We start from the raw sequence: 13,409 nt of genomic DNA, 5'->3' as shown, positions 1-13,409 counted from the left end.
TTTTTTTTTTTGTATTTAGTGGCCAGTGCTTTGTCATTACTTTACAAGAGGAGATCCAGCACTTGTGCACCTGTTTGTAAAGCTGCTCATGTTAAATTTATTCTCACAAAAGCAACTCAACTAATATTTTGAGATGGTGTTGTTATTGTGTCAGGGAATGCCCGCTAAACTGTAGTCATGCACTGTATGTTGCCTTAATATGAATGTTAAGTTGTCTGTTGTCACGATAAGGGAACTAGACTGGAGCTACAAGTGGCTTCCTGGTGTTTAATAGCCATCTGTAGAGGTGCTGGTTTAGTTTGCTGGACAAAGTCCAAGCTGTGAAGTGTGCTCATTCCACCAAGGCCCCTAAGCTGCTTACTTACCTCTCCTTACCCTCCAACAAAAACAACCAGGCAACACATTATTGTCAACTCTAAAGTGCAGCAAGTAATATTTTGTAATATGTTTAGAGTGATTCTTTAGTTATGTCTATGTAAATTTAACCCAAAATTATAAGTTTTAATCTCCAACAATTCTGTTTATAGGTTTTTGTGGTTCTTCTTCCTATGTCGTCTTAATGTCCAACATATACCCTATAAACACATATCCACACACCTTTTTTTTTGCATTTTGTTTCTTTGTTTATAGTAGTATGATGTCTTGTGAAATTTGGTAATATCAGAAAGCATTTCCTTGTCTTGGTAATTTGTTATTTGTTCGAATACCACAAGGACAGAACAATACAGTTCTTTGTCTGCTCTTTAGCTGAAAAGGCTCCAAATGCTTTATTCCATCTTAAAACCACCTCCACGTGAAACGTCTGCTGTTGTGGGGGGTTAAAAGCCTTGTGAAGAGTTGGTGTTGTGGACAAAGGTAGTATATATATTGTACATAGAGGAAAAGTGGAGAATGCTGCAGAGCTGAGTGGATTTATACTTTATTATAGTTTGACATTTACTGAAAAGTCACAACTATACATCATAAAACCCAATCTGACCCCATTTTGTAACTCTGAAAAATTACGCTGCTGTTTGGTGATATCCAGTGTGTGCACCAGGTGCTTTCATTGTGCAGACACAAGCTTATTATATTGTGGTCATAAAAACATACAATAATATATATTTTCTTCTTCTTTGTGTGTTACAGATTGGACCCAGTCTTCTTCTTCTTTTATGGGTTTTTTTTTTTGTTTTGTTTTTTTTGAATCATCATAATGATAGTAAAGGAGCTGCATTTCAAGTATACTCCTGAGCTTTCTCACTTGTGATGGAGAGGTACCCTTAACTCAAGAGGCGACGTATATCCTGGATGCTGTGACATACAGGACATGGTCAGTCCAACATGGAGAAAAAGAAAATGTGCCCCCGCCTTCTCGACTACTTGGTAGTGGTTGGAGCAAGGTAAGCCCTTAGGCAGACATGGCACCCACTAACCTTTAACCTTAATAATTTTTACTTTAGTGTCTTGACATATAATAGGCATACAAAGTAGACCTCTTGGTTTTTATATCATCTTCTATTTTTACTCTGTTGAAAATTATCAGCACTTTTGAATGCATCCTTGCAGTGTTTGAAGGTTTTTGGGAAAACGGCAACCTTGAAATCTGATGATTTCACAGCTTATGTTTTTGCTTTGGTGTTTATACAACAGCTCAACCCTTATGAAAAATGAAGAAAAGTAGTATATTGTTTCAAACATAGTGACTGAGCCAAAAAAAAGTATTGACATAATACAGTGAAATCAGAGGGGACTCTCAGTCACTGTGTCTGTTTATTTGAGCGGTTGGTGATTTAAGTGTTTAAGAACAATTTCAGAGTTGTTATTGGATGGAATGGTTGTTGCCTCATATTTCCTCTGCACAGATTTCCAAACAGTTCAAACACTTCAGTTTGAAATGCTAAATTGGTTACACATTTGCTTCTGTAACCACAGAAATACTATCGAGGCTTTGTTCAGTGTTTTTGTTTGAACTCTGTGGTTTCCATTTCTTCCTTTATGAAATTTGTCTTTCCTTTTATGTCTTTCATATTAAAGGGAACCTGTTACACCTCAGATACTCTGCTAGATTAGCTTTGGTTATTTCACAATTTAAAAATAATCTTAATGTATCTTGTAGTGGGCGTTGGTGCAGCCCCTCAGTTCCTCCACTGTCTGAAACAAGCTGTTTTAGCATATTTCCCTCTTCCCCTTAAGACAGCTTTATTCAAATTGGCTGTCGTTTAAAAAAAAAAAAAAAAAAAAAAAAAGAAAAGAAAAAGGGTCTGAACAGAAAGCAGGTAACAGTGAGAGCACAGAAGTCTGTCTTTTACATTCTTTTCTCATATTTGCTGTCGCTCACATTTGACACATAAATACACTAATGTCTTGATTTGATATTTTGATGTTTCATGTAAGGGATTTGAAGCTCCCCACTTAACATGTGATGGGAACTCAGTTGCAGTTGCATCAGGAATTAGTTGTAATGTGCTCAAAGAACACATTAAGCAATAATTCTGGGCACTGCTGACAAATGTTTGCCATTTAACCTCCAGGCAACCTACTAGTGACAGTGTGGCCCAGACCCCTCAGCTTCTCCGACGCTACCCACTAGAGGACCACCAAGACTTTCCACTCCCACCAGACGTGGTTTTCTTCTGCCAACCGGAGGGCTGCCTGAGTATACGCCAGCGCAGGGTCAGCCTTCGCGATGACTCCTCTTTTGTTTTCACCCTGACTGACAAGGACTCAGGAATTACTCGCTACGGAATCTGTGTCAACTTCTACCGCTCCTTTCAGCGAGGACATCATCGTACTCGAGGAGAGAAGAGCAGTCACGCTGAGACAGCAGAACAGGCAACAGAGACCACAAGCGAAGGGTCTGATAGTGGTGGGGGTGGAGTTCCACACCGTGTGGTTTCTCCACCCAAGAATGCAGAGTCAGTACCTCCGCCTGCTTCTGGAGAAGAGGGTGGACAGCAAGGTGCTGAGCAAAATGCCGGCAAGTCCCCACAGCACAAACGGAGTGCTGCTAAGGTGGCAGCCAGGAACCGCAACAGCACACTGACCTCTCTGTGCATACTCAGCCATTACCCCTTCTTCTCCACCTTTAGGGAATGCCTATATATTCTCAAGAGGTTAGTGGACTGCTGCAGTCAAAGGCTAACACAACGGGCGGGGCTTCCTCGTGCCACCCAGAGGTGAGGTTTCAGATTTCATGCACTAATGCTTCTTCACTCACAAACAGGTTTTATAGTCTTAATCTTTCTTTAAAAGCTTTGTTAGCCAAATAAATAACACAGATTATTTTGAAGTAGGTCTTTGCCAAGAACCCATCCTGTCAAAATAAGTTGTGTAGTATAGAAACACCAGAATCCACTTGAGGATTGCTGTGTAATTGCTAAGCACATGAAAACATTAAACACCCACTAAACACTTATTTTTGTATGAGCATTCTCGTTGTGCCAGCCTTAGGGGCAAATACCAAGTTAGATGACAAGATCTCATAAGCAGAGACCAGAGTGGATTCATTTTAAAGGATTTTAGCATCCATATTAATCAGTACATTGTTTATTCCCTTCAAAGTTTTGTTTTGTTGACTGTAACATACTTCAGTCTCCAGAGACAGCAGTTGGCAGATGATACATCTGTTCATACCCACCTGTAGTTTATGTAAAAAGAGCAATTAGCGCTCTTTTAAAGCACAGTTTCAGTTGAATTTGACTCACTTGAATTTCTTCAAGGGCGATCGTGGCTCAAGAGTTGGTCGTTCGCCTTGTAATCGGAAGGTTGCCGGTTCGAGCCCCGGCTTGGACAGTCTCGGTCGTTGTGTCCTTGGGCAAGACACTTCACCCGTTGCCTACTGGTGGTGGTCAGAGGGCCCGGTGGCACCAGTGTCCAGCAGCCTCGCCTCTGTCAGTGCACCCCAGGGTGGCTGTGGCTACAATGTAGCTTGCCATCACCAGTGTGTGAATGTGTGCGTGAATGGGTGGATGACTGGATATGTAAAGCGCTTTGGGTCCTTAGGGACTAGTAAAGCGCTATATAAATACAGGCCATTTACCATTTACCATTTCTTGTACAAGCTTTTAAATAATGTCTGTACATTTGATGCACATTAATAACCATTCACATAGCTTATTATTTCACATTCAATTCTAAAGGCTAGAAAAGTTGGAGAAAACTTGTTTTGTCAGTGTTCCTGCTGATGTTTTCTGCAGTGCCCACTCCTTTGTTTCTACTCCCGTCTGCTTCTTCCGTTGTCCACCTGTTAGCTGTATGTTTGTGTTTCACAATTATACAGGAGCCTTTGTCTGTGGTGCCGCGCAGTTTTGCAGGCCATCTGTGGCGTGTGTCTTGTTCTCACAGTATGCTTTATGCTTTCAAGCTCCACCTCAATGACAAATAATGCCAAACAAAATGTCCACAGTGCATTTAAATCAACTTTGTTTTGAGTGGTTTGTTTTACATTAAATATTATTTCAGGAAGAAAAACAATTGTTACATAATTCTAGTGAATCATTTTGTGTGTACACTCAAGCTTGACAGATAGTGGGTTTTTGGGAAAATGAAGGGTCACTGTTTTCACAAACTACTAAGCAATTTATTGTTAGGACACCACTTCACACTTCATCACCATCTGCTCAAGTGTGACATGCACTCTTCCTCATGTCCTGCAGACAATGCTGAGAGGAAGGTAAACAATTGAGTTTGAGTGCACTACACTGAACAAATAATATGACACTGCCCAGTTTGCTAAATTACTATAATAAACTGTATAAAAAAAGTTTTCAGAGCTGCAAATATTTCACAAAGTCTATCTGTTGTATAAAAGGTGAAAATAGGGCTGTACAGACTTCATGGTCTTTTGCTTCCCACAGTTAAATGAACATAATCAGGCAATATTAAACACCAAGTGAAAGCAAATGAGGTGACCCCTTAATCAGCCCTTGACCCCCTGGCTGCATGTGCCAACCACAGCTGTTCCCTACACTGTGTAGCTTGAAGTTTCCTGGAGTAGTCAGGACAAGTAACACTGCATATTAAGACAGATATGCAATAAAAATCAAGAACAAGAAGGTGAAGACCTTTTTCCCTTTAGGCAGATCATCAGCTGTTGTTTGGAAATACATGTCAATCAAAAATACATATGCAAAGAGTGCTCTATAGTTGGGTCTGCACTACACCTTGATCAGTATATTGGCCGGCCAGTATTATTGGCCGGCCAGTATTATTGGCCATTGTTAAGCCAATAAATGAAAATTTCAAAATGTAGCTTATGTTTTTTTTCCTGCGTTATCAAGTTATGTTAGTAAGGACTCTATACATAAGAAATGCTAGGGAAATCTGTTCATATCCTGTGCCTGAAGGACAAGAGGTATTGACTCATGTATTGGAATTTTACACCAAATATTGTTATTGGTACCTGTTCTGTCCTAAATCCTGTTCTAGTCTAGATAGCAAAGAAACAACTAACTCATTCAACTGCCTGAAAACACACCTCTAAATGCAGTATAATTAATGAATGGACGCCAAGAAAAACAATGCAGTGGTTGTTAACATGAACTGTCCATGATCAACTCAGCAATCACATTCCATGTGGCCAAAAAAACACAAGTGAGTAACAAAAACTCCAGCAGAAGGGTGAACATAGTGGAAATATCACTACTTTGGAAGAATAATTGTATCAGGGGAATGTAGAGGGATCTCACAGCTCACAAGATATTTTAATTATTAATAATACAGCACAGAGTAAAAGGGAAAACAGTACTTTGTTCATTTAATTTGTGTTAAGTTTTGGTACAGGTTTTTTATTTATATTTGTTGATTTTTCTTCAGAGGCGCTGAATTTAGGCAGATATGGAGGACCAGTTTCATTTTGATGCAGACTTTAGTAGAATAGCATGAATGTTGCACATAGATGTGGAAGGAGTGTAATGTTTAAGTGACTGCTATTAAAAGATGTTTGTCACCGAAATCAATGAATAATTGTCATCTCAATAATGATCAAAATAATTATGGGAATCATTTTGGCCACAATCATCCACGCCAAGGTGAAAATATAACCCAGAGAGTGAAAAGAAAAAAGGTCTCAATTGGATACCCCCAATATATCCAATAATATGATAAAAGGGGATTTATCGTTCTGTTCTGCCTATTAGACTTAACACAAATTGCTGATCATGTTTCGATTTTCTTAATTAAGCTTGAAGGCTAATTAATTCATTTTTAATTTAAGCTGCAGAGTACTCACAGCTGTACCCTGTATTTGATGCGGTGGCGTGATGTGGCAGTATTTTTCGGTGCTCTTTGGGTTTTTCTGTTGCCATGGGTGACTTAATAGATTGCAAAGTTTGATTGACAAAGTGCTAATTAGGCTGTCACTTCACAAGAGCTTATTCATCGAATGATTGTTATTTATAGCTGTTAAACTAGTGCAGCTTTTCCCGTCTTCTTTAAAAGGCACTGTTGGAACGTCTAGCACCCAGTTAAGCTCATACCTTGGCCTTTTTTTTTCTTTGATAAAATGTCGCTCTGACTCCACTTATTAGTAATATAGAACTATGGCTTCTCTGACAAGCTCAAAAAGCCGAAGGCTGAACAGACCTGAGAATCTCTCTTTTCCCCCTGACATGGTTGATTGAAATGTGGTGTTGCAGTGACAAAGAAGTAGAGTCATCACATAATGACTGCGAGCATTTTCTGCTATGGCGGCTCTGACAGATTGAGGTCTCTGCCTGCCCGTGGGTAACAGCTGCAGTTGGTGGGAGAGATCCAAACGGCTAATGATTTACCTCCCTCACTCTTTGCCGCACACACACATATAAGTATGCACTTTAGAAAGGGTAGTAGCACTGCGTGCGTAGAGTAGTGGGTTTTCACATTACTATAGCGCCAACTACTTAAGAGCCTCTTGTGCATTTGTCTCATTTGCTCATCACATTAGGGATTTCACTGGTTATTTGTTCAGGTTTCTTTGTGGCTGTTTGCAGTAATAAAATGACCTGATGATTTCATCAACTCTGATCAAAAAAAAAAACCAAAAAAAAAAAACAGTCTTTTTATTGAACAAAGAATTGCTTCCAACAACAATTACGGCAATATTAACAAACAGTCTTGCCCCCCCCCCCCCCACCCCCCCACCCATCCAGAACAGTGTAACTAAAACCCAGCCAGAGAGGAAAGAAGAGATAAAAGAAAATTACAGATACAAAGTAAATAATAAAATAAATGAACAATAGCAAGGGGAAAAACAAAGAAACAACAACAAAAATAAAAAACCCATCAACTCTGTTTTTAACTTTAAAATTGCCCTGGACATGTATCAATATATGTATTAGCGTTCTCTGCTCGTCACAGAAATTTGTTAAGCTTTGCAGTAAGTATACACACTGTCACGTAATATGTCGTTTTGAACAAAACTATATTATTATTTTTCCTTACTGCCCAAACAGATTGTTTTTCCTCCCCTGAAAAGTGAAATACATGCATTTTAATGTTTGTCTCAGTCTTTTTCTTGAATGTTGTGTCACAACGCACACTTCATTGAAAAATCTAAACACCTTTAAATGTACATTAATGTCCTTCCCAGGGACACCATGTGGCGTGTGTTTACCGGTGCGTTGTCGGTGGAAGAGAAAGGCAGCCAGCTGCTGGCCGACCTGCGGGAGATCGAATCCTGGGTGTACCGGTTGCTGCGTTCACCAGTGCCAGTGGCGGGTCAGAGACGTGTGGATGTGGAAGTGCTGCCCCATGAGCTCAAAAGGCCACTCACCTTTGCCCTACCTGACAGCTCTCGCTTCTCCATGGTCGATTTCCCGCTGCACCTGCCCTTAGAGCTGTTGGGTGTGGATGCCTGTCTTCAGGTCCTCAGCTGTGTCCTGCTAGAGCACAAAGTAAGGACAGGCACAGGTGTCCTTCCTCTTGGGCCAGTCTCTTTATATTCTTTTGTGTTTTGTGCGTATATACTAAAGGGCAAGAAGAAGGATGTGGATTTTTTTTTCTTTTTTCTTTTTTTAAGCTGCGGTCAAATTACCCTTGGGATTTTATTAAAGATCATGCCGATTTTAGAAGTGAAAGGTACAAGCAAGGCTATATTTAGTCTGATTGTTCAGTGGTTTCCTCTGGAGTGCAGCTGCATGTCTACGAGTTTTGTCTTTTTTGTTTTTTCTTTCCCAAAGACCTTGTTAGAAATGTCCTGAAATGTCCACATTTTCTGCTGTTAGCTCACTGAAGCCGTGTGGACAGAGCACAGTGGGTAAAAAGAGTGTTAATAGTTTATGATAGAGAGGAAAGACTATGTCATCTTGTATTTTTAACACTAGAGTCATTAGTGTAGATGTAATAGGATTCTTTGTTTAATTGATTTTGATGTAGTGTTACTCTGTGCATACGTTGACACTGATACATGGGCTCATTTGCAACCAAATCAAACCTACGCTTCTCAGATTGAGTCATACTGTTTAAAGACCATTATGTTGGACTTTTTTCCTCTACTTTTCTGTCACCCTGTGTCTAGCAGATATGGGGTTCTTAAGGTATTCTATTTTGATATGTATTCTGCCACTTAGAGATTTCTTGCCGCTCTTGCTGAGATTTTATTGCTGTTAAATATCCATATGTATATAACGAAAATGAGTTTTTATGGCTTTAAATTATGAACAAAGAATGGAACATGGCTTCAAAATCAGAGTCAAATCATACATCAAAAACCGTCAAGTGGTGGAAACATATCAGGGTGGTGAGAACCAACTAAATACAAAATTTGTTGCATTGTAACGCTCACTTTATTCTGCATGTTGTATGTTTTTGTTTTGTTTTTTTCCCAGGTCATTCTTCAGTCCCGAGATTATAATGCTTTGTCTATGAGCGTCATGGCCTTTGTGGCCATGATTTACCCACTGGAGTACATGTTCCCAGTCATTCCCTTACTGCCAACATGTATGGCCTCTGCTGAACAGGTGAAACTTAGTGTTTGTAACAGATACACGTTAAATAAATAAGTCATTTCTCCGTATATGTGTACATTTAAAAAAAAAAAAAAAAGGTGTCTTTTCATTTAATAACAGCTTTGCCTAAATGAACATTTTTCTTCCTTTGGCAGCTCCTTCTTGCTCCTACTCCCTACATTATAGGTGTACCAGCCAGCTTCTTCCTCTACAAATCAGACTTCAAAATGCCAGACGATATTTGGCTTGTTGACCTTGACAGCAGCAAGGTCTGTATAACAAGAGCTCCTTCTCATCTTGGATTTTCTATTTTATTATATTGTGGTTCATTTACCTAATGTTTATTGACTTGCACAAAAAAATTGTTTTTAAAAAGCTCAAATACATTGCAAAAATTAAGACTGCTATGTTTGCCTTCAGGTTATAGCACCTACCAATGCAGAGCTTCTACCACCTCTTCCAGAGCCTGAAGCAGGCGAGCTTAAGAAACATCTAAAACAGGTAATGTATGCGATTTGTTTTGATTCCTCTTAAATTGTTATGACTATAAATTTGTCTGATTCTGCTCAACTGTGGCAGCCATATATTTGCCCCAAATACAGTGAGACTCCTAGCATACACATGAGCATTTCACAGAGAAATTTCTGGAACCCGGGTACTTCTCTGGACCGTTAAAGTTTAATCCCATGATTGCTAGTTAATCCCATTGAATGTAAAACTTGTCTTTCAGCAATGTGAAGAGTAGGGGCTTCCTTCTTCATCAAAGTTGTATGTACTGTAGATGAGTGTGGGGGCATTTGAAACTGGTTTTGTAGTGCACTAACATAAACAAATTTTTCTTTTTCCCTCTGTTTTCTGTGCATGCTCTAGCTTTTGGAGGTAAAATCAGATGCTAGGTCGCTGCTACCCAACATAAATACTTAGTATTACTGGTAGCAACTAACTTGGCCTCTAACCTGATTATCTAACATCAGAATCTGGTTCTGATTCATGGAAATACAGCACATGTCACAAAATCCGCTCACGTCTTTAATGTAATTAAATATATTTATTTAAAATAATTAAAAATATTTAAGCTACCAATATGTGTTCACTTAGTGTGCTCATTAGCCAGGAAATGTTTGCTATGGCTAATTCTTAGATGGCATTAGCTGCTGATATTCAGAATACCATGCATCCTTATTTTCTAATTTATGTTATTACATTTTGACTTTACTTTTTTATCTCTCCTAGTTGAACAGCTACACTATTAATATTCCAAAAGATATTTATTTACAAAAGATACTGACTACCTATTATTCACTTTGTAATCATATGTTTAATATGAGGTATGAACAGCAATAGTTGTTTTGTAGGCAATATCAGATCATAATCATTAAAGTCATTGAAAATGTAACCAAAACTAATCATAATAATGATAATAATCATAATATTTTTGCAAAAATAACCTTTTTTAATTTAAATTAATAAATTTGAGTCTGTAGGCAATCTGCAGTCTGTAATCTGATGTTGATATTTCATTTTAAATATGATGGTGTTCATCAGAACTGTTGTGTCACCCTTGCATTCATGAAGCAAACACAGACCACAGCTTTTTCAAAGATCCAGTTAAAGTCTTTGCACATTCATTTAATTCATTCTACCTTGAATCAGAGCCAGTCTGTTAGCTGTGTGTGGTTAGCATCCCTTTCCCTGTGTGCGGGCGTGTGACCGAGCTGCTTGTGTGTACTTGTAGGAGTGTGCAAGGCTCAGTATAGCTGTTGTATATCCGGAAACAAGTTCACAGTGTTAATATAAGCAGTGGAGAAAATGTCACTGAATATGGTTGGAGTGATTATCTGAAGACTTTGATGCCATAGCAGAGTGCTACTGATGCTACAGTCTCTGAAAATACTTGCACTTGACCGTTGAGTTACTGAGATAAACTGGTTATAACAGCCAATAATTTTTTTGTGTACTTTTGCAAGGCTGGTTGTATTATTACAACTTACCTGACTTTTCTTAAGGACTAGAAGTTTATATACTGCTTACATTTTGCTACAGGTGCTTTATTGTGCAAGTATTTTATTTATTTGTGAAAAGATCTGCAGTTTTCTGTGTGTCATTACCACTCCATTGTAACCACTGGTTTGTCCCAGCTGGTCACCATGGATGTCCTTCATGTATCTTGTAGTGGCTGGATTTTGTAGGTGAACTCTATTATTTGGTCATGTTATTGTTTTTCCTCTGTTTTTGTTTTTCTGTTTGTCTTTCACATCAAACATAAAAGCATTTCCATTTTTCATCTTTCTCTGTCTCTCTTGCTCTGACTTTGTCACATGTCACTGTCACTCAGTCTTACTCTCCAGGCTGTTCATCACTTTTTCAAAACGGGCACAAATGAATATTTTCTTATCTCCTTTCTTCAGTAAAAAGTAGAATTTAAAATGGAAATGATAAAAGAGCAAAGCCTGTCTGATGTTGCACAAAAGAAATCAAGAGGAACCTTTTCCCTCGTGATTTTTAGATCTGTTTAAATTACAAATATTTTTATTTCCTGTCAGCAAAAAAAATCTAATAAATAGGGAACTGCTGTTGAAAGGAGACAAAGAAAAGAAAAGGGCTACGGTGGTGACCCTTCCGTCATGTGCTGTTCCAGTGCCAGTCACAAAGTTGTCATCCCAGGCCTTCATGTGATTCTCCTCGCATCTCTCTTATCCCCTTCCTAGTGTCTGGTTAGGTTGACCGTGATCACCCAAAAGCAGATCTTCTCCTCTGAGAATAAGGTTACTTATTTCTCCTCCTGTGGAATGTGCCATGCCCCCTGCACGGATATCTTCTCTGTCTCACATTATTTTGCTTGTCACTTCTACTTGTTTCCTATTTTCAAGACCAAAAATGCATAACAGCGTCACAGAATGTTGCAAACCAGTGTTTTGATACACTGCTTAGCTCTGGCTTGAGCATGACTGAATGTGCGTGCATCTAATCTTGGCATCAGTGAGTATTCTCGTAACGAAAACACGATCCTGTATGATGAAGCTGATCACTTTGACAAAGTTAACATTCATCCAGACGCAGCAACTAAATGTTCCATTATGCTAAGCTAAACATTGACTCTTGAGTCTGCAGCAGTCCCCTCAAAGCAAACTTACTCCCTCCTCTGCTCCTCCTACTCCAAAGTGACACACCCACTGCAGGCATCAACATATGGAAACCTCATCCTTTAGCTGCTTTAAGTAATGTAATGGCGTGGGACTCTGGTAAATAATCTAATATTAGCACAATGCTAAGCAGCAGAATTGCTACCTATAAGAGCCATTGGCTCAACAATCAAATCCCCTTTTATTTCAATTCTGCCTGCCAGTCTGTCCAATTTAAGTAAAGAAATTTATATTCCAACTAAATGTTGATGCCAAATGTGGGTGTGGTCTATCACAATGCAGTGTTTTTGTATTCAGAGCCACTGCTGTGTTTGTAATTAATGTCACCGGTACCTGTTCTAGGCTTTGACCAGCATGAGTTTGAACACCCAACCAATTCTCAACCTGGAGAAGTTTCAGGAAGGTCAGGAGATGCCCCTGCTCCCACCTGGACGAGATAAAGCTTCGCCGTCATCCACCGAATTCAACCCTCTAATTTATGGCAATGATGTCGATTCTGTGGATGTAGCTACCAGGCAAGCATTGAACTGTCAGGGTTTATCAGCATCTGTCTAAGCTTCCGTTAACACGGAAGTCACACTGATCTTAATAAATAAAATTAAATAAAAAAATTAATTAAAACTTCTTTGTCTTGCAGGGTGGCCATGGTACGGTTTTTCAACTCTCCAAATGTTCTTCAGGGGTTCCAGATGCACACTCGCACTCTGCGCCTCTTCCCGCGGCCAGTGGTTGCTTTTCAGTCGACGTCTTTTCTTGCATCTCGGCCAAGACGCTCTACCTTTGCAGACAAACTTTCTCACACCCAGGCCGTAGAGTTCTATGGAGAGTGGGCTCTCAATCCCACAAACCTTGCCTTTCAGAGAATCCATAACAGTAAGACTCATTAAAGATCATAATAGGTTGTCTTTTATGTGAGTATGCATTACAGAATTTGTGTCGAACTCGTTTGAATATCTCTCTTTAGATGTGTTTGACCCCTCCTTAATTGGAGACAAGCCCAAGTGGTATGCACATCAGCTGCAGCCAGTGGTCTACAGAGTATATGATGGAAGCTCCCAACTGGTTGAGGCTATGGCTGGCCCGCTGGAGGATGAAGGCAATGAGTCTGACCCCACAGACAGGTAGGATTAAACCAAGGTCTTTCTGTTTAATCCAGTTCAGTCTACTATCTGGGTTTTTGTTTAATTCTGCCATATACTAGCATATTTTCACTTTGATTGCTGTCGGTTGTGATAAATTCAATTTGTTGCAGCGGCAGTGACAGTGAGGCTTACGACGACTCCAGCTCATCCTATTCCTCACTTGGAGACCTAGTGAGTGAGATGATTCAAGGTGACATCCAGGGAGACACACCAAGTAT

General features: G+C 39.4%; 1 protein-coding gene across 29 annotated transcripts in view; it reads left to right on the top strand.

Annotated features, from left to right (window-relative positions):
- The window catches only part of madd (MAP-kinase activating death domain), a 50,002-nt gene that overhangs the window by 6,143 nt on the left and 30,450 nt on the right, over window positions 1–13,409 (top strand). For 14 of the 29 annotated variants that reach the window (XM_040045459.1, XM_040045452.1, XM_040045449.1 and 11 more), the window contains exons 2-13: window positions 1,129–1,382; window positions 2,514–3,158; window positions 7,550–7,853; window positions 8,787–8,918; window positions 9,062–9,175; window positions 9,327–9,407; window positions 9,777–9,785; window positions 11,615–11,671; window positions 12,392–12,564; window positions 12,687–12,922; window positions 13,014–13,170; window positions 13,302–13,405. In XM_040045459.1, the coding sequence (XP_039901393.1) occupies window positions 1,324–1,382; window positions 2,514–3,158; window positions 7,550–7,853; window positions 8,787–8,918; window positions 9,062–9,175; window positions 9,327–9,407; window positions 9,777–9,785; window positions 11,615–11,671; window positions 12,392–12,564; window positions 12,687–12,922; window positions 13,014–13,170; window positions 13,302–13,405 (2,071 nt within the window). In that variant the 5' untranslated portion in view covers window positions 1,129–1,323. The remainder of the gene's footprint in view (window positions 1–1,128; window positions 1,383–2,513; window positions 3,159–7,549; window positions 7,854–8,786; window positions 8,919–9,061; window positions 9,176–9,326; window positions 9,408–9,776; window positions 9,786–11,614; window positions 11,672–12,391; window positions 12,565–12,686; window positions 12,923–13,013; window positions 13,171–13,301; window positions 13,406–13,409) is intronic. The other 15 variants (XM_040045456.1, XM_040045476.1, XM_040045469.1 and 12 more) reach the window with 2 other exon arrangements.

The sequence above is a fragment of the Simochromis diagramma genome, unplaced genomic scaffold (assembly GCF_900408965.1).
Source record: "Simochromis diagramma unplaced genomic scaffold, fSimDia1.1 OVJJ01000079.1, whole genome shotgun sequence".
Taxonomy (NCBI): Eukaryota; Metazoa; Chordata; class Actinopteri; order Cichliformes; family Cichlidae; genus Simochromis; species Simochromis diagramma.
The sequence above is the reverse complement of the archived record's forward strand: the minus strand, read 5'-3'. Positions and strand labels throughout refer to the sequence as shown.